This window comes from Saccopteryx leptura, chromosome 6 (genome assembly GCF_036850995.1).
Source record: "Saccopteryx leptura isolate mSacLep1 chromosome 6, mSacLep1_pri_phased_curated, whole genome shotgun sequence".
NCBI classification, from domain to species: domain Eukaryota; kingdom Metazoa; phylum Chordata; class Mammalia; order Chiroptera; family Emballonuridae; genus Saccopteryx; species Saccopteryx leptura.
The window spans coordinates 108,215,008-108,235,984 of record NC_089508.1 but is presented as its reverse complement, the minus strand read 5'-3'; the positions used below and the strand labels follow the sequence as shown (position 1 = coordinate 108,235,984).

The 20,977-nt window shown below is 47.6% G+C and overlaps 1 protein-coding gene and 1 long non-coding RNA gene across 5 annotated transcripts in view; one reads left to right on the top strand and one right to left on the bottom strand.

The window, feature by feature from the left end:
- Positions 1–15,732, bottom strand: part of PAX9 (paired box 9) — a 26,235-nt gene extending 10,503 nt beyond the window's left edge. For 2 of the 4 annotated variants that reach the window (XM_066344491.1, XM_066344490.1), the window contains exons 1-4: positions 15,337–15,732; positions 11,406–11,798; positions 10,022–10,648; positions 7,042–7,184 (exon numbers count right to left, since the gene is read on the bottom strand). In XM_066344491.1, coding sequence (XP_066200588.1) covers positions 7,042–7,184; positions 10,022–10,648; positions 11,406–11,409 — 774 coding nt within the window. In that variant the 5' untranslated portion in view covers positions 11,410–11,798; positions 15,337–15,732. The remainder of the gene's footprint in view (positions 1–7,041; positions 7,185–10,021; positions 10,649–11,405; positions 11,799–15,336) is intronic. The other 2 variants (XM_066344489.1, XM_066344488.1) reach the window with 2 other exon arrangements.
- LOC136377564 (uncharacterized) overlaps positions 14,808–20,977 on the top strand; it is a 22,498-nt gene continuing 16,328 nt past the window's right edge. Inside the window, exon 1 of the long non-coding RNA XR_010746328.1 lies at positions 14,808–14,912. This is a non-coding gene — a long non-coding RNA (uncharacterized lncRNA). The remainder of the gene's footprint in view (positions 14,913–20,977) is intronic.

Here is a 20,977-nt window from a genome sequence, read left to right as displayed (position 1 = left end):
CCAAGAAGTATTCAACATATTTTATCAAATAAAGAGGACTGTGTTGTACTCTTCAGTGTATAATAAATATAAGATAATACATAAGAAGTACAACATAATGTTGAATTAAAATTAAAATGTATTACAAGGGTCCCAAAGGGTAATACTGTATTTTTAAACAAAGAAACATTTTACATCACTCTTTAACATAAATGAAATCTTATTCACTTTTTATACGCAATAACACAGATTATGGAATTTAGCCATTTCCCCTTGGGCACTTGGCAAGTCAGCGGCCACGTGTTAAAAAGAAGTTATCACCCCAGTCTGACATAAGGGTGTAGCAAATATTTTTCTGCTTTTGCTGGACAATTAAAAGATAGACACAATTTGATCTCCAACTAGAGCATCTTTTGAGATACCATCTGGTAAAAGATTCTTTTTCTGGATTCTCATTGTTATATACTCATTCTGTTTCTTAACTTCTAAAAAAATTTTTTTTTCCTTCTTTCTGAGAATGGCTCATTAGAGAATGGCTCAAAGGAGGCACTTTAAGGCTCTCGGCAGATGAGTATAAAGACAGCGAGCTATCAAACTGCAGAAGAAATTCAGTATTGCATCGAGATTATAGTTCTGATCACGTTTCTTTAGGATTTTCTCACTAACCTACGAGAAATTTTTTTGGAAAGGAATCATTCCAGCTCAGTTATGGAAGGGTGTTTGATTCTGCATTCAGCCTCTTCCACGCTAGCATTAATTAATATTGTTTATTATTGATGACAGTTCTCTCTGAAATATTTGTCATTTTTTCTTTCCTCCGCTTACATCCTCCCCTTGGAACCACTGCTCCTTCATGTACCCCCTTTTGGGGGGCTCCTCAAATGTTTTGCTGCAATATCTACAATCCCATTACAAGTACCTACTTCCTTTTTTGCCCAGAACTGTTCTCCCTAAGAAACTAGGCTGGATTCTTATCTCAGAGAGAGTTCCTGAAATTTAGGGGGAAGGCAGAGCTTTGTGTTTAAGCCCATGTTACTTTCAGGTGCTTTACTTATTCTCTGACTCCATTTGTTTATCTAGTGTAAAAACACTACTGATTTTTCTATATTTGTCCAATTTCTCACACTTAAGGCACCAAACTTGCTTTTATGTTATTATTCCTATTAGTATAAATGTTTCAGACATCTAAAATCTGCAATCTGGTTAGAGAAATTTTAGTGACTTCGTTTCCTCTATGTTGCAGAAAGGAAAGCTGGTAAGGGAAGCTGGGAGAGGTATTGATGTCCACAAAAAAGCAAGGGAAGGCTAAAACGTTTGCTAAAAAAAATCTTGAAACTTAAACAGTATAAAAATAGCTCTGAGCTTTCCCTCAGGTTAAAGTATGATCTACATTTGGAGTAAAAAGTTTTGTCTCAATTTTTCTTTTTACTTTGAAAGTTCAGATTTATAAATTTAGGGGGGGAAATGGCATAAGCAAGATGAGAGAATAAACATTTTTTTAAAGTGTTCCTGCCACATTCATTACTCATACTAGTGACTCAATAAACCCATCAATTTTCTCACTATTAATTTTGAAACATGACATTCATAAAAGATATAAATCTCTACTGGGTAAATCCATTGTCATTTATGAAGCAATCACTGAAAAAGTTGAACTTTCCACCACAAAGAAAACAACTGCAGGTAGCACTGATGTTTGTTTATTCTTTCCAGTAAAGGAGTGCATAACTTAAACTCCCCAAATCTGTTTAATGTTTTCAGTGAAGGGCATGTAATTAATCTGAAAAGCTAGTTAGGCTGGGTAAGAGACTACCAAATGTACACCATAAATATAGTGGGAGCAAACATGCTAAATTACTCTATTTAATTGGATTGTAAATATGATTTATAAATCAACCAACATATGGAATCCCTGGGGAAGAGTAAACAAATTTTCCAAATGAAACCCCAGCAATGGGCATGTAATGGAAATCTCATTTTTGAAAATGACTCTACCTAAAGATTCCATAAATAAGACCTCAATCCATCAACCCCCTTTTTTTATGTAAATCATCCTAGAAAGCAATGAGAGAATCTTTTCCTCCAAAGAGCTGTACAAGGGTCCTCTCTGAAGCAAATTATATGGACTATCTAATTTTGAGAATGAGATTTACTAATGCAAAGTAAAATAGACCAAGTTGCATATTCTGGAAAAAGTAAGTGACTTGCTTTGTTGAATATTTTTAGAAAAAGACAGATTTTATCCCACTGACATGAAAGAAAATTGTCCAGAAAACAAAATACCTAAGATGCAATGTAGTTAGTTAAGGTTACGACAAGAATGAATGAAAAGCACGAGTCTTCATTTCACTTGTTCTAAAAGGTTAGAAATACAGATTTGCTGATTCTTAAAAATGTTTTTAAATGAGTATGTTGAGAAGCTGTATTGGCAGAGAGCTAGCTTATTAATAGTTTGAGAACTTTCTTAATTATCTCATATCCCCACAAAATAAGACACATTAGAGGTGTTTCACAGTCATCTTTAAGTTAGTTGAGCCTTTGGAAAGCAAAATATGTGATACTTGCTTTTTAAAAAAAGTAAGCACCCTTTATCACAGAACATGTATTACACTTTAAGTAAGTAAAATGAATAAAGCTATTTTTTTTAAAGCAAACAAGGATCTAACCTAGCCATTTCATTATGTGATTGACAGTGGTTCTGTTTATTCCCACCCCCACCCCAACCCTCAGAAAATGAAAAGACATTAGTATCCAAACACTAATGACCATTAAAAAAACTGGTATGACAACTGTCTGGCAATTAGAGCTTATAAACTATTCTTCAAATTCTGGGAATTGTCTACTCAACGTTTTCTCTCTTGAAGAAAACAGAAATAGTAGTGCCAAATTCTCTCCCCTCCACCTCTCATCCACTCCTCAGTTCTGCTTGGTCCTCCCCTTATGACAAAATGAGTTTACCTGGCTTTATAATGAAGTAGAGTTAGCCACAAATAGAGCTGTGCTTTATCTAAAAATCAACCTCGATAGATATCATAAGAAAGAAAATGGTTCAGTGCTCGCTTCGGCAGCACATATACTAAAAAAGAAAGAAAATGGTTCAGATCTGAACATAAACAAAATTTTCTCTTTTGGGTAAAATCATTTTTCTGACTGTTCTAAACTTCTTCATTATGCAATGACTTAGTGAAACAAATCTAATCAAATGAAATGAAATTTGTAAATAGGGTTTCAACATTCATCCAGAAAAGTCTTGATTAAATGTCTCTAGATAGTAGAAAGCTGCTATTTAATTTTTTATAAATTTTATGTTTCTGAATGTTATTAAAAGTGAGGTAGGCTTAAAATTTTTAATCAGTTATTTTGTATTTTATGAGACTTTTTACTGACATATAATTATTAATTTTGCTTTAAACCACTAATAGTTAAAAGCTAACCAGGTTAAAGAATGTTTTATATAATAGATAACATTATCAATTTCAAAGACATTCTATTGGCATATGCCCAAGATTGCATTCTCTCTACATATGATAAATTATTTAAAACAAAATTAACTTTAGTTGATATTAAGAAAAATCCAGTGAAAATTATCTTATATGTTCACAAGAACAGTATGCTCTCAAGGAATACCTGTTTTTAAAATAATGCACTAGAAATTGTATTCAATATTCTGAAATACTATATTTCAAATACAATGAACAAATGAATCTTCACAAGACTTTCAAATTAATTTGTCTCTAAATTCAACTATTTTCACACCTCTGAACTTTTTCTTAAGTTCAAGTGTTTGTAGCCTATTTTTTATTTCTGACATCTCAATTAGTAGCTAATGTTATATGAAACTTGTAGTCTGAGTTAATTATATACTATATGAAAATGAAGATACTCAAAGTTTATAAATCTACCATTTAGATACTTCCGAGAACCAGTATGCAATATTTTTTTCCTGAGAAAGTATGCCTAATTGTACATTTTTCAAAAGTTATTCAACTGTTTATAAACTTTAAATAAAAGGAGGCATTGATTCACTAAGTACAATGTAAAAAGATAGCTATATTACAACTCATTGTTATCTATATGTGGGTGGGTTTTTTTTGCCATTCAATTGCATTTAATAGAGGTTTTATTATTTCAAGAGTAGAATCAGCCATTAAGAACCAGAAAACACTGTTGCAATTAAGAATTAGATGAGATGAAAGAGTTCTAGCCCATATAAAATGTGGGTAAAAGAAAAACAAAATAGAAAAATATTATTTTTCTCTTCTTCTCAGAGGTAGACAATAAGGATTTCTGAATAACACTACAAAATATTAATTGCAGTGTAATATTTATGTGTAAGACAAATTTGAACATTCTAAATTAATGTTTTAAAAACAAAAGGTGTGTGTGTTACAAATGTGCATAAGGTTCTAATTACTAGCAGCTGGGCATCTCTCTTCGCAGTTTAAACTGAAGATGAAAACTAGATTATGGTTATCAATTTTACCTACAATCAGTTGTCAATTCAGCCTCTTTGATAATTTTATAGGTGTCTTCTGGGAATAGATTATGCTCTAAATCCTATAATTCAGAATTCCTAATTTCCTCCTTTACATACTAAAATAAAACAGGGATTATTTTAATTGTACTGTTTAATAACAACCCTAAAGGCCCTAAAGTATTATTGCAAAAATTTTGAGGATATTTTTTACCAAAGACTTCCAAATTTTGTTCAATGACATATACATACATACATACATACATACATACATACATATATAATACAAATATGTAGGTGCAACACCCCTTACCATTGCATGCTTATGAGCAAATATTAATGTATAATTTTGCCCTCAAAGAATTCAATGTCTAACTAATTTCCAAAATTGCTAGGTATTCCTATATTGAAGATATTCAAATTCCAGTGAATTACTTAATTGTAGCTTGGTGTACTTCTTTAACATTTGCTTTAAACTGTGTTATTTTTCAAAGTGTATAATAAATTAGTATAAAATAAAGAAATAAATTTCAAAATTGCTCAGAAAATGACAGTCTAGATTTATGTGCCCACTTAGCACATCTTCAGTATTAAGAGCTATTTTGATCATTGTGATAGAGTAATCACTGATTTAATTGTCCTTAGAAACTTTTCAAGTTTTGAAATTTTACATCATTTGAATTCTCTTACTACATGGCAATGCAGAAGATTAGCATATTGCAATTAAGAACTTTCCAAATGTAAGTTTTATATAAATATATTTTTTCCTCTGGAAAAAAATTAACTTGTTTTGTTAAGTATTCAGAACAATACTTACTTGGCCACATATTTCTTTAAGTCACTTGCTTTCATAAATTTGATAATTTAGTGATTAAATATTCAGTGTATTAAATGTAATCTACTTTCTTTTTTTAATTGATTTTTAGATAGGAGAGAAAGAGAGAGAGGAGAAGCAGGAAGCATCAGCTCATAGTAGTTGTTGCTCGTATGTGCGTTGACCAGGCAAGCCCAAGGTTTCGAACCAGCAACCTCAGCATTCCAGGTCGACGCTTTATCCATGGCGCCACCACAGGTCAGGCAAATGTAATCTATTTTCAATGTTCTAAATATACAGAATAGATCATTTGAAACAGTGTTCTATTTTTATTTTAAATAGGTAACTTTAGTTTTGAAGTGTAAGTGTAAATCAACCACTTCTAAACAAGTTTAAATACTAGATCTATAATTCAAAATGTAAAAATAATCATTAAGGGTTTTTGGATTATGACACTATTTTATATATAAACTGGGTTCATCACATATATGTGGGAATTATAGGCTATTCTATAACTCTATTCTTCACGATGTTATTCTAAGAAATAATGAGCTAATAAAAACTACTGGGCACCTGTTAAATCCTTTCACTATCACACTGGTAATGTTAGTGAACGTCTGCTTTCTCCGTGCCATATGTTGGCGCTGTCTCGCTGACTCTTCCCAACATCCCTTGAGGTTGGAACTCTTTTTTTCCTTATTTTACAGATAAAGGTTCTAAAAGGTTAAATAACTTGCTTCAGGGGCGCTGGTTTCAGAATCTCAGAGTTCCTAAATAGAATGCCTACTACCTCTTCTTTACAAACTAAGGGCCCTTTTGTAAAACAAAATAACAAACTTTCTTATAATTTCTCATTGGCTTTAGACTCAGAAAAGGGATTCTCTTTCTTTGATGCTGTTTTATGTGATATTTATCATGAGAGAGCTAGTAATACGTATCTGTTTTGACAAAATAAAGAACAAAGATAAAGTGGAAATGGGTTTGTCAGAGAAAATAACAACTAGGAAATTCCCCCCCCCCCCCCCCCCCCCCGGTGAATAAAAGGAACAAGTTCCATTTGACCTAAAATTTTAGTTTTTACAGATAAGAAAACATGGAAAGTTTTGTTCAAAGGAATAAAATGAAAACTGGGTATTAGGAGGCTTTGGAATTGGAGTTTGATATTAATAAATTTGCAAACCTGCTCAGCTCTACTGATCTGCTCAAAAAACCTTACGTTCTTTAAAGTTATTTTGGGGGATTTTGTTGTTGTTTTTGTTCTTTGAGAGCTTTGGCTTTGAACTCCTAATTCTAGAGTCGTGATGAATTTAGCGACTCAAAACTCGGGCTATTATTGTTGTGGGTGCTTAGTCTTTCTCAGGAAAAAAAAAAGGAACAGCAAAAAGAAACACGAGTGGCTTAATATTTCTTTAGGAGAGTCGGGGGACGGACAGAGGGGGGAAATTAAACGGTCCACAGCCAGTCCGTATAATTTGAGGTTTCCTCACTAAGCTCCCTCGGGAGGTTCCGGCGTGACCTTTCATCGGGAAACGGTGACTTGATGAAAGTCTGTTCGGCTGCCCTGTCCTCGCTGCTGCGGGACAAGCCGCTCGAGTGTGTCCTGGCGGCGCCCGGGGCGCGGGGCCCCGGCCTCGGGCTCAGCGTCCCCGTGGGCCGCGCCGCCTCCCGCGCGCCCCCCGCGGGTACCTCGGGGCCCGGCCTGGCGCGGGGTCAGGCCTCCGCTGCGCCCTCGACCCTCCGGGCCTCCGCCCGCCCCGCGCCCTCGCCTCCTCACCTGGCCGTACTTGGCCTCCTGCTCCACGGCGCCCTTCTCCAGCCCGTTGGCCGCGTGCGGGGCGGCGGCCGGGAAGCTGCTGCGGCCCAGGCTGGCCCAGTCCTCCACCTTGGGGCTGTGGTAGGGGGAGCTGTCGCTCACTGCTGGGGAGGAGCAGAGGCGTCAGGCTGCGGGGCCCGCCCGAGCGGCCCCCGAGACGCGACCCGAGACAGCGACCCACGCCCGCAAGCGCTGGGGTTCCGGCCCCCGGGGTCCCGCCCTCGGCCTGCCGCCTGCAGCCAGGGCCCGGAGCGGACTGCCCTGCCCGGCCTCCCCGGCCCTCTCACCCACGCCTGCGGGAAGATTTTTTTTTTTCAACCGACCTTTGATTTTCTTCTAGGTCCTCCAGAGAAAGCAGTGGAAGGAACCTGATAGTTTTGCCAAATTTTCCCAAATCGGGGAAAGAACCCGTGACGCTGGATGTACGGTTCTCCCCAATCCTGACCTAGCCTCGCCTGGGGGTTGGCACGTCTGGGAGCGGCGGAGACTGAACCGGGAGGAGCGCCCCGGCCTACCCACCCCGTGCTGGCGCACAGGGCCGGCCTAGGCTTTGCGGACCGAGCAATTCCGTCCAGAGATGGAACAATAGACTTGCAAAGTTCTTTGCAAACATAACAAAATGCTGCCCACAATACACATGCAAAATATATGTGCATAGGTTTTTGCCTTGTGTGTAACTAACCTTGACGCTCTATCTCCATACATGAAATAAGTGAGGGTATGTGCATATGACTCAAAAATAAATATAATCACCACAAATGCCACGTGTGTCAGTGGTAAGGTTACAGAGGAAGGATTGTTTTGTTTTGTTTTATGATATAAAAGTTTACGAAAATGAAAGCAGAATTAAATGTTTTTTTAAGGAGTAAAGTCATCAGTTATCCTTTATGTTCTTAATAAAGATACAAAGAAAATTATATAGTGTAAACTGATTATCACAATACCTAGGGGTGTGCATATTGAATCACTGACATCTTTAAGTGACCAAGTGTAATTTAAAGAGAAGATGTTTGAAGACTATGAGCAGTGTCTTTTTGTCTTTGGGACAGATAGGTAAAGGATCAAATTTTGACAAAACCACTACAACTTGATTTTAAACACTTGCATCTGACACAGTGCTAGGAAGCAGTGATCATTTTGTAAAAATGGTCATTTATAGAAAACAATTGTTTTTGCATTCACAGATTTGTCTGAAAATGGGTTGTTTAAAGCTGGCATCCAGACTCAACATCTAGAATGAAGAGTTACTACTCTCAACAATCCAACACTTTTCCAACTGACATTTGGTCTGATTGTAGGATCCCTGGGGAAGAAAAGTATTTTTTTCAACTCTGTCAGTCTTCTTTCTCTGTTCCTCCCCCTCTCCAAAGAATAAGAATGTGTTCCAATTTGCACCAGGAAACTGCATTTTGGCCCAGAACTGCCAGTCTCTCTCTGCCTTCCCAGACAAAAGGCAATCGGTGGGCACAAGCCTGGAGTTATCTTAAGAAATCGAGATCCCCCTGTGAGCCCCGTTTCTGCTGATCTCACACTTTCCCATGAACAGGGGCTTCCTTTAAATGTCAGTGAGGTCAGTTTATCCTATAAATCAAGAGCAAACTCTCTCCAACTAAAGCTCCAACTAGCTCCGAATAAGACAAAACTGAATGCCTAGAAGGATCTTGTAAATTCACAGAGAAAAAGAAGATGAGAAACTGGGGCTCTGCTTTAATTACCTAAAAGATCATTGTGCCAAAGTGGTGATAAACAAGAAAGGCAGGAAATAATTATTTCCTCCCCCTTCCTATTTAATTTTTCCTTTGTACACTTTAAACTTTTGGCTGAGAAATTAAGAAGGTAGACTCTTTATCTCTGCTATATTTAAATTCTGCATCTAGGGCATCTTTACTTTCTTTTCTCTCTACCGAGGAAGACATTTGCGCCGTCTTTTGTTTATTCTTTTGTTTTGTTTTAACAGCGCAGAAAAAGAAAACAAACACGGGGCTCTTGAGGAAGCCCGAGGGAGCAGGAGGGCTCGGGAAATCGTTCTGATCAAGCAGAAAAGACACTTGGGGCACTGCAAGGTCAAGGGGGAGGCAGGAAAGGAACGGTGGGGTGACACCGTTGGAAACGTTAGAGACTGGGTGTCCACTCGCACTTCCGGGGACCGAGGGGCCCTAGGAAGCGGCAGGAGCGGAGAGAACAGAACAGGACAGCAGGGAGCTGCCGCGTATTTTGTCTCCATCACAGCAGCGATTGGTGCCACTTCCTAAGATATATACAGTGAAGTCTGTTAAGGAGAGAGGGAGAGAGAGAGAGAGAGAGAGCAGAAAATTAGTCCCAGAATGAGCAAGGCAGTAACATGCAAGTTACTAGTAGTAACTTCAGGACCTCCGTTTCCGAGGAAAATGAAGTGAAGCATAAGAATGAAACCAATTAGGTGACATTTGAACTTCCTGCCTGAGCAAATTTGGCCTGATTGCTAGAATTCTTAAGAAGAATACTGCAGTTTCCACAGGGTGCCCGACTCCTCGCGGCCGCATCTGATCCCCAAACAGGCCGCCTGCAGCGGCGTCTGGAGCCGGCAGCTCCAGGCCAGCCCGGGTCTCCCCGGCTGCGCCCCAGGTCCGGCCCCGGCCGCGCGCCCCGAGCGAGCGAGGCGGTCTGAGCTTGCTGCGGCGGGAGGCGGGGGAGGGTGGAAAATGCGAACCATGTGTCGGGGACGGGGAATGTTATGGGTCTGGTAGTTTGAGATGAGGCAGGAGACTGTGTGTGGCAAGGAAACCAAGGGCATGAATTTCAAGTTAATGAGATCAGAACACCCCCTGGGAGGAATCCTTACATTTCCAAGGGATAAAGCCCCAGGTGGTGGGAGAGGCGCGGGCGGAGGCAGCCAACACTGAGACCTCAGCGAGGGTGCGGAGGGGACTCGAACACCTCCCAGAGGCCCGCGAGCTCTTACCTTGGTCCGTGATGGAGCGAATGCCCAGGATGTCGGTGACGGAGTGGGAGGAGGGCCAGGTGCGCGGCATGGCCACGGAGCTGGGGATGGCCGGCACGCCCGGCGGCGTGGGCACCTTGGCGGCGGCCGCGGTGATGGGGCTGGGGTAGGAGTAGATGTGGTTATAGGGCAGCGCCGGCTGCGGCGCGGGTTGGTGCTGCTTGTACGAGTCGTAATGACCCTGCTGGGCCAAGTTGCCGATCTTGTTACGCAGGATTCGGCTGATGGAGCTCACCGAGGGCACATTGTACTTATCACACACGCCGTCCGCCAGCAGGCGGTCCCGGATCTCCCAGGCGAAGATGCCGGGGTCCCTCTGCTTGTAGGTCCGGATGTGCTTCACCACGGTGGGGGTGGTGACCCGAGGCTTGCTGCCCCCGATGGCTCCTGGCAAGATCGAGCCTGTCTCGTTGTAGCGCGCCAGGATCTTGCTGACGCAGCCGTGAGAGACCCGTAGCTGGCGGCTGATGTCACACGGTCTGATGCCCAGTTGGGCCAGTTCCACGATGCGAAGCCGGATGGCGTTGGGTAGCGGCCTCCCGTTCACGAATACTCCTCCCAGCTGGTTCACCTCCCCAAAGGCTGGCTCTGCAAAACAAACACGCGGCGCGCGAGGACGCACACCCGCAGTCTGGGACAGCTGCCTTGTCACTCGGCCTCCGTGCGCGTCAGGGGGCAGGGCGGAGGCACCCGCCCGGACCAGGACCCGAGCTTAGACCCTACGGCCCCCGAGCTGTGCGGACCAGCCCCTTCCCTCCGCGGTCGAGTCGGACCCCCGCCCTCATTCCGGCGGTGCCTGCGGCCGCTAGAAAGAAATGGAGCAGTGAGACGCAGGGCCACTCCGAGCGTTCGAAAGTCTCGGAAGCAGGCAGGGAAATCGGTCTTGACGCCTGTAACCGGTTCCTATCCGACTACTCGGTGCTCAGGTCCTTGGGCCTCTCCTGCTTGACCCCCCAGCGGCCCGCCTTGGGGACCTACACAGTTAGACAAAGTCTGGGGGAAACTACAGGGTTTTCTTTCTTTTCTGTTTTGTTTGCGTGTGTGCATGTATGTAAAACAAAACTTGGTCAGCCACTGGGGTTGCGGGGCTTGCTGATGCCACCGCTCCCTCCTCTTAAAATCAGAAGATGGCCATCAATAGCAACCCAGTAGCCAGCGTTTAGCCTGAGCTGCTGTGCGCCTCTGACCCTTCGTGTGTTCCTACAAGTTGTAGAAACACGAGCAAAGTCAATAAGGACTCTGTGAGCGTTCAGAGGCGCGCGCCCTCGCGCTCAATCTCCCTCCCTTCCTCGCTTGCTTCCTCCCTCCCTCCCCGGCTCTGACAGCGTCCTCTGCCGCCACTCACCCATTGCTCTGAGCAGCACACCAGCAGGGCCCCAGATCCGGGCTCCCAGAAAGAAACTTTTCTCACGGCCTCAGTGGCCCAGCTTGTCGCTGCCCCAGGCCGTGGGTGCCTCCTCTTTTCCCCAGGAGGAGGCGGTGAGAGTGCAAAAGGAAGGAGTAAAAGGAAGTCTGTGCCCTGATGAAAGAGGCTTGAGTTCTGCATTTCAATCTAAGCAGCAACGTGGGCTGGGCTGAGCGGGCCGGGCGGCTCTGTCTATCACTCACTGGGGACACGCCCCACGAGGAGGCGGGCCCGAGGGCAAGCTGCGTGGTGATTGGTGCGGGTCCGTGAGCGACAGCGCGGCCCGGGAAAGTCCTTCCGCTGTCTCGTGAAGCTTGCTCCGCACCTGGGTGACTAAATACAATGAAGATTGGTGTTTGACACCTTCCAAGGAGCCACGCAAATAGACAGCAAAACCAAGCTGATAAAAATGCTGAATAAGCAAACGAAAGCGTTTGGTCCCAATGTGAGAAACTCGAAGAGGGAAGGGGCCAAAGAGAGTTCTTTGAGGGGCAGACTAACGTCTTAGACTTGTTACCAGTCGACACTACCTTACGCCAGGTGGCAAAAGCGAAGGTGTGGGAAGGAAGGCCGGCCTGAGAGACAAGGAGGTTAGGGAAGATCGAGTAGAGGGAGGGGGCCGCAGATGCCGCCAGGTGGAAACCCCTCTTCTGCCCCCGCGACTAGCTCCATAGAACAGTCTCTAGAGGAGGGTCCACCCAGGAGCGCGGGCCAGACCTCAGCCACGCTGGCTGCGGGCAGCGCCCGTCGTGCAGAGCACGGACCCACAGCTGCTAACGCGAGCGCAGCCACCGTCGAGCGATGCCTGTGCCCGAGGAACCCTCGGCGGAGGCCAGGGCGCCGCTGTGCTCAGCCCAGGCCCTGCTCCGCTGGGGCTCGGAGCAGATGTTTGCTGGTGTTCCCGCACCAGTAAACCACTGCAAAGGGGGTTTGTTTAAACATGAAAAAGACTTGGTCGCAAGAAGATGAACACCCGGCCTGCCTGTGTCTGTAATTCCCGCGTCTTCCGTTCAGCTACCAGAGGCCCTGCTGTTCAGCCTACCTCTGGGTTTCCACTTTCGTCCACCCTAAATTTAATCTAAAGCATACAGCACTCTTTTTGGTGGCCAAAATTAATCACATTTTGAGTGTAGATTATGGAGAATGCCAATCAAAATTTACAAACAATATGGAGAATATTTTTAATGAACTTGGGGGTTAAACTGCTTCAGGTCTAGATATGCTTACTGATTGCTACTGACAGTCATAAATAACGCTCGTTTTGTGCACAAAGAATTCAGGCGGATCCTTCCACAATCCCAACGGAGTGTGTGACTCTGCTCTATAAGTGACAAGAACCCAGGAAAAACTAATGACCTTGTGCATTGTGAAACAAACAGCGATCTCCAGGTTCTTAGTCTTCTATAGTGCACCCTCCAAGTTCAAATTTACAGGTATTAAGGATTTCAAAGATAGAACAGATGAATTCGAACATACAAAATTCTTTCCTATTGGGTTCTTGTGTAAAGTCCCATAACTAGAAATACAGTACTTGAACTTGTCCGCCTTCCTCCGCCCCCAAATGTTTAAAATCTCGAAGTTTGCCTTGATAGGGATTTCACCGGGTCTTCCCCCCACACACACCCCAATATCTGCTGTGTGGCACCGGCAGGCACTTTGCAACGCGGAGGTACTTTGGGAACCCAAGGTTTTAGAAGCAGCAGCTAGCTCCTTCTTGGGGCTGGAGTGCAAATTAGTTGAGATTGCGTTATCTGAGGAGAGTTTACGATTTTGCCTGAGGCTTGTTCGTAGGACTAAACATTCTGGGCATCTTGATCAAGAATCCCCGACCCCTTTCCCCGCGGAAACAAAGAGTGACTAGCGACTTGCTTCGAGCAGACTCTGTTTAGCCCGAGCGTTCCCAGGGAACGCTTCGCGGACTGTGCAGGGCTGCGGAGCCGGTGAAAGGCTGTTCAGCCTTCGGTACAGCATGGCGCAGTGCCCGATGTGGGTCTGTGAGCTCTGTGAGGGCTTTACGCATCTCCAGCACCAGCCCAGAATGACCCAGAGACTTGGCTCCTTTAGAGTTCTGGACAGGTGGACCTAACACATACCTCCCTCTCGTTCCCCTCTTTCAGCTGCCTCATCTCCCGCGCTCCTGAGCAGGCCCGCCGCTCTCTCTCCATGTCCACCTGCAGGACACCCCGAGGGGGTGGGGGAACGATGAGGGTGTCTGGCGCTCTCCGCTCAGAGCTTTCCCGAGAGCGCACGTGGACTCTGGCGTTTTGGATCACTAAGTATCCGCGGCAAGCCGAGGCCGGGGCCCCAGGGACAAGAGGGGATCTGAGAGGAAGGGTCTGATGCCCATCTCGCCCGGGACGCAGGGTGCTGCAGCCAGGTAGCGGGCGACCCCGAGGAACGAGAGACTAGTGACCTGAAAGAGGGACAAGGAAGATAAGGAGGGGGAGAGGGAGGAGAGACTCAGGAAAAGTGAGCCTCGACCGCGGGCTAGGGATGCAGGACTGGGAAACAGAGCAAGGGTCCGTTGGGGTCAGTGCCCCCAGGTTACTGCGCGCTCTGGACCCGAGAGATCACACAGAGATAGGAAGAATTTCCACTAAAAGAAATTTAGACCAAAACCAAAATACAACCAGTACGGCCTGCAGCTGACGCAGGCTGGGGGGGAAGCTGAAAGTCCTTTCAGGGCGCAGCCGTGGCCTCCTTTGCGGGAGACCCACTCTCTGGGTCAATATTTACTCAGTGGGAGACTGGAAACTGGCCTGGCGAGGATGTGCAGCAGGGGCTCCGGGGGGGGAGAACCCGTGCGCTTAGAATGACGGGGACGAACGTGGACAGCGGCCCTAGAAGCGGCCAGGGCCCCGGAGTCAGAGGCGGCTCGGCCTGGGCACGCGGCTGGGAGGACTTTGGGCCGCGGCGCCCCTTTTTGCCGGTACTCTTGCCCTGCCCAGCGGGCCCGGGCCAGAGGCTGTAAAGTCTCCATAAATCTGTCAGCTCCCAGCGCCGCGGGCGGTCACCTGCGGCGCCCCCTCCCAGCACTGGCGGGCCTGAGTGGAGACGCCTCCAGTGCACTGGAACCTTCTGGGGCCGCCTGCGCGCGGCCTGGCAGAGCGCGCCCCGGGCTTCCGAGCTGGGCCCCGGGCGCTACCAGCCGCGCAGGGAACGCGAGCCTCCCCTAGTTCTCTAAGCCGGACTGAGGCCCCGGGCTGTGTGGGCCGGCGGCTGCAGGGCGTGGGGGCAGCGAGAGAGGGGCGTGGGTTTGCTCTGGAGAGGGTTGTTCCCCTTCGCACTTACGAAGAGCAGTTAGCAGAGGAGAATATTGAGGAGAGGATTCTCCAACTTGCCTGTCTGCCGGTAGCAAGCGAGACCCGTGTGCTGTCCGGGCGACGGTGCCCGCCGCTCGCCCGCCCGGGGGTTCTGGTACCGGAGCAAACAGAGTCTGAGCTCCAGGTGGGTTTTTGAAGCACAATGAGAAACAGCTCTTTTCACGGTCGAAGGGGGACTGCGGTAGCGGCAAGATCTCAGGGTAAGTAAAGGGTTGTGCTAGGCGAGCAGAGAAAAAGAGGCTGGATTTCTCCAAACTCGCCAAACTGCCGCCAAGCCGGGGCGCGGATTTCAATCCCGATCCGCCCGGACCTCGCAGGATGAACGGCCGCTCCTCGGGCCCCTCGCCCTCCCTGCGACGCTGCCGCAAGTGGCCGCCGGCTGCGCACCGGCGCCCAAGGCGCAGGAGGGTCCCTCCGGAGCTGAACCCGGGTGGGAACACGCTCGGAACGGCGGCTGAGGGGAAGGGCCGAGCGGTGGGGGAGGGCGCCCTCGGGGGCCTCAGCGCCCGCCGGGCGAGGGGGAGGTGGGGCGCTGTCGGCACACTGACCTGCGGGCTGGGCTTCGCCCGGCTGCACACAGGGCGGGACGCACCAGCCAAGTAGAGGCCGCAGGGGCCCCCAAGAGGAGCCCGGAAAATCTCCCAGAGTCGCCAAGGCCTCCCCGCGGCCTCCCCGCGGCCTCTCCGCCTTCCTGCCAACGATGCTCGCAGGACAACACCCTCTTCCCAGAAAGCAGCGGCCCGGCAGGTCGGCCCAGGGCGCGGAAACCTTGCTGCCGGCCGCGGGGTTGGCCCGGGGCTGCGAGCGCTTCTCGCCCGCGTTCTCCTTCCGAGGACAGGGGAGGGGCCTGCTCGCTGCCTGAAACCCGCTGTTAATTCCCGCCTGCCTGTTTCCGATCACTCAGGGTTGGTTTTTCTGTTTGCTCACTCCTTCTGTTACAATAAAAACAATCGACATTTCTTTTCAGTTTCCCCGTATTAGCGTCAGTCAGTAATTATTCTCCGCCCCTCCCCCCACACTCACGTTGAGGCGACAGGAGCTGCTGGAACCCTGACACTGGAAGGGTTCCGAGTACACAAGCAAATCTTCCTAAAGACTTTAAAGCAAAAATAAATAACGGCCCGGGAAATTGCCGTGACCCTAGCATCACTTCTGAACGCAAATTACACCCATTTTTCAGTTTTCAACAGCAGAATTGCTTTCAGAAGGATGGCGCGGAGCCCTGTGTGATATGATTACATTTGTTGATTAAGTCCGCAAATGAAAGAGACCACATTTTTGTGCAAGGGGCAGAACTCGCGTCTGCGGGACGGCAAGTGCGGTCAAGGATCGGATTCTGGCTCGGCGGACAGGCAAGCAGGCTCCCCGGGGGCGGCCGAGCCCAGGCTCCCGCCGGAGGGAGGAGAAACCTGACCCTGCTTGGGTCGGAGCCTCTGTGGAAGCCGCGCCGCCCGGCGACTCGGGCGAGCACCATCTGCGGCCACTGCGCAGCCCCGAGCTGCGGCGTCTCCAGAGAGGTGCAGCTGTGTGTGGGAAAAGCAGGGGTTGGGGGGGGGGGGGTTGTTTTTTTTAAAGACCCTGCCCTCAGGGTCCCTGCGAGAGTAGTGGGACGGCCTCCTTCCGAAGACCCGATTGGCCTAAAAAAAGGCTGGCCGGAAAAGACAAACGTGACCCAGGCCGCGCCTTTCAGCCTCGGTTTGGCTTCAAGCAAACGCAAAGCCCCGCGGGCTCCCCACTGCAGCCCCGCTCCCTCGACTGCAGCTTCATTACGGGGGTGGGGATGCGTGGAGCCTGCTAGGAACCGGAATCAACCTGCGGACCAGAACCTTGGTTTTAAGCACGGGCATTCCTCGTATTTTCAATGATGCGGAGAACTGGGGCCTGCTCGCTTCGCCGTCCCTCAGGATTGCGAGTGGCACGTGTGCCTGCGCATCGCCCGGGCCCTGCCCTTCCGCGCGCCTGGGCCGTGCACGGTGGTTCTGCTCTGACGGCGCGCTGCTCCCGAGGCGCAGGGTTGCCAAACTGTCGCCTTCTTTGGGCTAATTCCACCACCGACTAGCCCCGCGTTGACCCTTGGAGCTGAGACTCCTGCTGCTCTGTCCTCGCTTTCCCTCAGGAAATAGGAAGCCGGGATTCGGAGCAGAGAGTCGGGATCCTAGTCGTGGAAATTTTCCTGCGGTCTTCGAGTTCCTGGCTACCTCTCTCCAAGCGGAGTCGCCTCGTCATAGCGCCACCTACAGGTGTCAGGTTTGATCGGGCTCCCGAAGTAGTTTTTGCCAAGGTTGGGAAAGGCCTTTGAAAAGCCACAGAACTTCGATAGCCCGAAATGTTCAGTCCCCCGTGCAATTCCTCCTCCACCCTCAACTCTCCGCTGGGCTTCAGATCCCCGTACTTTTCTCCATCATGCTCCAAAGCACATCCCACTCTCAGTCTGTTCAGGATTCGCTGAAAGCCCGCCTCCGGCAGGATGCTAGGCTGGATGCGTTCGCGGTCCCCAGAAGCTACCCAGGGCTGAGGCTGCGAGCTGTCCCCGCGCTGGAGCGGGAAAGCCGGAAACCGCGGAGGCCCCGCGCGGGGACAGGCAGTAATAAGCCCACCCTTATCCAGCTCATTTTACAATTTGCTGAACAATCACAACGTCCAAACACTTACAAAGGGAGGTATTATCGTTCCCGTTCCACAACAGATAAAACAGAGACGATTAAATAAACGCACACACGACACTGGGATTAGATGAGCTCACATGGTTAAGCAGGTGGGCATGGGAAACGCACCGTGCTCTTCCCATTTCCCTATTCTTCAGGAACAGCTCACGCTGAAGCCTCCTTACCACAGGTGTCTGCAAGAAAATTGGACATTCCCATTCCCCGCCACCACTTAGGGAAACTTGCCTAAGGCAGCTCCGAGATCTTGCAGCAAAGCGGGATCGCGCCACCCTCCTCGCCACGGGCACAGACTCCGTGCCAGCGCAGGGGGTCGCATCTGGCACCAGTGTGGCCACTGTCTCCTGGTCCAGGCTGCTCAGAGCACGGAGGCGTGAACTACAGCGATCGGGGGCTCTAGCCTCCCCCGGGAGCGCTCCTGCGGAACGGTAGCGAGAGCAGCAGAACCTGGGAGAGCTGGGAATGCTCTGCTTCCTGAGGTCTGCCCCCCATGGCCGGGGCACGCCCGCCCGGCGCGCTGTCCTGTCAACCGACCGGTGCAGAAATCGACGTTTGACTTTCTTGAGAATTCGGTTTGGTGTGTGCCTGTGGGTGTTTCTTTTTAAGACCACTGGAGTGGGGGCAAACCAGAAGAAGCAGAAGTGCAATAAAATTAGAACCCTTCATTAACAGCTAGCTGGACCCAAGTGGCTCCGGAGTACACGTGGGAGCTAGCCACGCCACCTGCCCGGTTCTTCTTGCTCTGGGGTGCATCTTCGTTACGCTAGATACAGCAGAGAAATACATTATTTCGTTTTTTAAAAAGCCATAATGATAAAGAGCTTTCAGCGCACCCTGCGAGAGGTGGAAACGAGAAGAGACAGCCACTAGGTTGTTAGGGGCTAGGGTCACTTTTCCTGGCCTGGAAAGTTGTTTTTCAGCTGCAGCTTGTGCGGAATTCGCTCTGTCGTAGTCCCTTGTGTGGGGGCTCGGTGACGGGGCTCCTCCCAGTTTGGACCCAGGAACTGGACTGCGAAATCCCAAGCTGGTGTTTTCAGGCTTAGGACAGAAACTGCGCTCCTCACCAAGGATCTAGTCACCGCATCTTGGCCGGAGTCACCAGAGCTCCGAAGGCCAAGGAGAGAATGATTCTATTCTTGCGGCAAGGGTCAGTATTCCAGTAATGTACAACCGGAGAGCCCCCTCTTCTTGTCTGGGCTCCGTCCTGCCGGGACTGGGCAGGCTCAGGTAGGCCCCTCTGCTCCACGAGAGGCCCCTGGAAGCGCTCAGGCGCACTCTCTGCTGCTCCCTCCGTCGGCGGAGCGTCCTGTCAGTCTAAAACCCCTACCTGCACACGACCAGCTTAGGAATGGCCTCCTGGCTCCCCGCAACGGCAGCGGCACTGGAGATGAGCGGTGTGTTAGAGCCAGTGGAATCACAGTGTAACGACCTCGCCCTGAACACAACTCGAGGACAGTTTGGGGGAAATGGCTGAGGGACCCAACAAGGTGCTGTTCCGTAGTTACGTGGTGGTTAATGAGAAGAAATGTAAAAAAGGAATAACCATAGCCTCTCACAAGCGTCTCTTTTCTGAGACGGGGCAGCTAAAACATGGTACATCTTTGAAGAGTAAACGACTTTCAATCCCCCCCCCCCCGTGGGAGAAAATGAAAGTTTTAAAATTAATATGAATTAGCCTAGATTCTTTTTCAAGAAAACCCGAGTAAATACTATTGGTTTTGTTCAGTGCATGTGTGTCCTTTGGGCAGACGTGAAAAAAAATTTTTTAAGAGTTTTTTAAGGTGTAAAGGAATTTGCATATTTAAAAGCTACTCACGCTTTAAAATGTATATGTAGATGCTTAAGGGCATATTTTAATTACATGATTCGACTTTGATAGTGCATTTAGTAAAAATCATGTTTAGATGAGCATTGATTGAACAAAAATCATTATAATTAGTAAGAATGAGAATAGTAAAAAAACTGTGAGGGAAGAATTAGGAAGATAAAGGTTTTTTAGACAATACCAACTTTTTTTTTTGTATTTAATCTCAATTCCTACAGTTCTGTGTTATTTTAGCTCTTACATGTTAAGGCATTACGATTTTGTTTCTGTTGCTGAATCATATCCAGCCATTAGGTTTAATAGCTGCAGTGGAGGAGAGACAGGGTTGCAAGAAAGAGAGATTAGCACCAGAAATGCTGGGCCCGGTTCTGTATGATGCGGAGGCTGCAGCAGTGCGGCTGCCATTCTTGACAGATTCTTGAGGAAGATAGGGTTGGGAGAACAAGGCTTGTTCCATTCCCTGCAGGGTCAGGTTGTCAGTCCGTGACAGAGGCTGGCCTGAGAGCCGCTTCTTAGGACAGAAAGCCAAGGTCATGACCACAGGGGACCTTTAAAAAGCCCCTGGCACCTTCCTGCAGGACCAGAGGTGTGAATCTGATGTTCTGGCGAGCTGACAACACAAATTCCCAGAGCAGTTTTTACTGCCTCAGGGACTCCTTTGGGATTGCATTCTGCCCAGCCACATGGTTCTGTTCCTGAGACACCCCTTTCAGGGCTGGAAAAAATAATGATCCCATTACTCAGTGTAAAAAACTTTCCATAATGCCAGTTTAAGCAAAAAAATTTAACCCTTGAAAATCAGGAAATAGAAAAGTTAAAACTCTTTTAGTTGGGTTAAATCAGCCTTGCTGCTCAGGCTGTACAAATACAAGATGTATTCACAAGCCTCCCCAGCAAGGCCGTTCCAGCGACCAGGCACTGCTGCCGCTGCGTTGCCAGGGAGAGCGCTGCAGTGCCTCTCACCTGGGCAGTCTTGCCACTGGTATTTGGATGCTTCAGGCCAATAGACTTTAGTGGTTACTTGCTAGATGCAAGTGCTGCACTGCAGGTATTGGGAAATGGGGTTGAATATTAAAGAAAGCAAATTAACTTGCAGGAGGTGAAAAGCCAACTCAAAACAAGATAGAAGCATGATGTAAATGTTTACATACCTCTCAGATCTTCCAGACATTAAATCCAAAGGATTTTATCATTCAAAACCAGCTCTATACATTTCTTCAACTCTGACACAAAATGGCAATTGGTGTGAATAGTGAATAGGTGTACTTTCCTCAATTTTTATTTTAGAACTAAATGTGTGTATTCATCCATAGTTTTTCCCAAGAAAGGAATATACAAAAGAAAGATATATTATTTAACTTCTGTGCTCGGAATTTCAGGCATTGTTGAATTACATAAAAATTATGACTTCTAGAGTGTCCTCCAAATTGTAGTCTTTCGGTGGAAGGGTAGACAAGCAGTGTGCATGAGTTTTCTTTTGGAATCAGACTTTATATTTTAGTTGTAAAACAAAAACACCTTAAGACTTTCTGTTTCTCAAGGGCTCTCACTGACTCCTCCCCCCAAAAATAAAATTAAAATAAAAAAAATAAAAGGCAGAGAAACTAGAGGGTTAATCTTGTGGAGTTATACGTAAGATGAACCACTGCTTCTGCCCACACATGCACATGATCTGTGTGTTTCATCATGGAACTGCTAAAT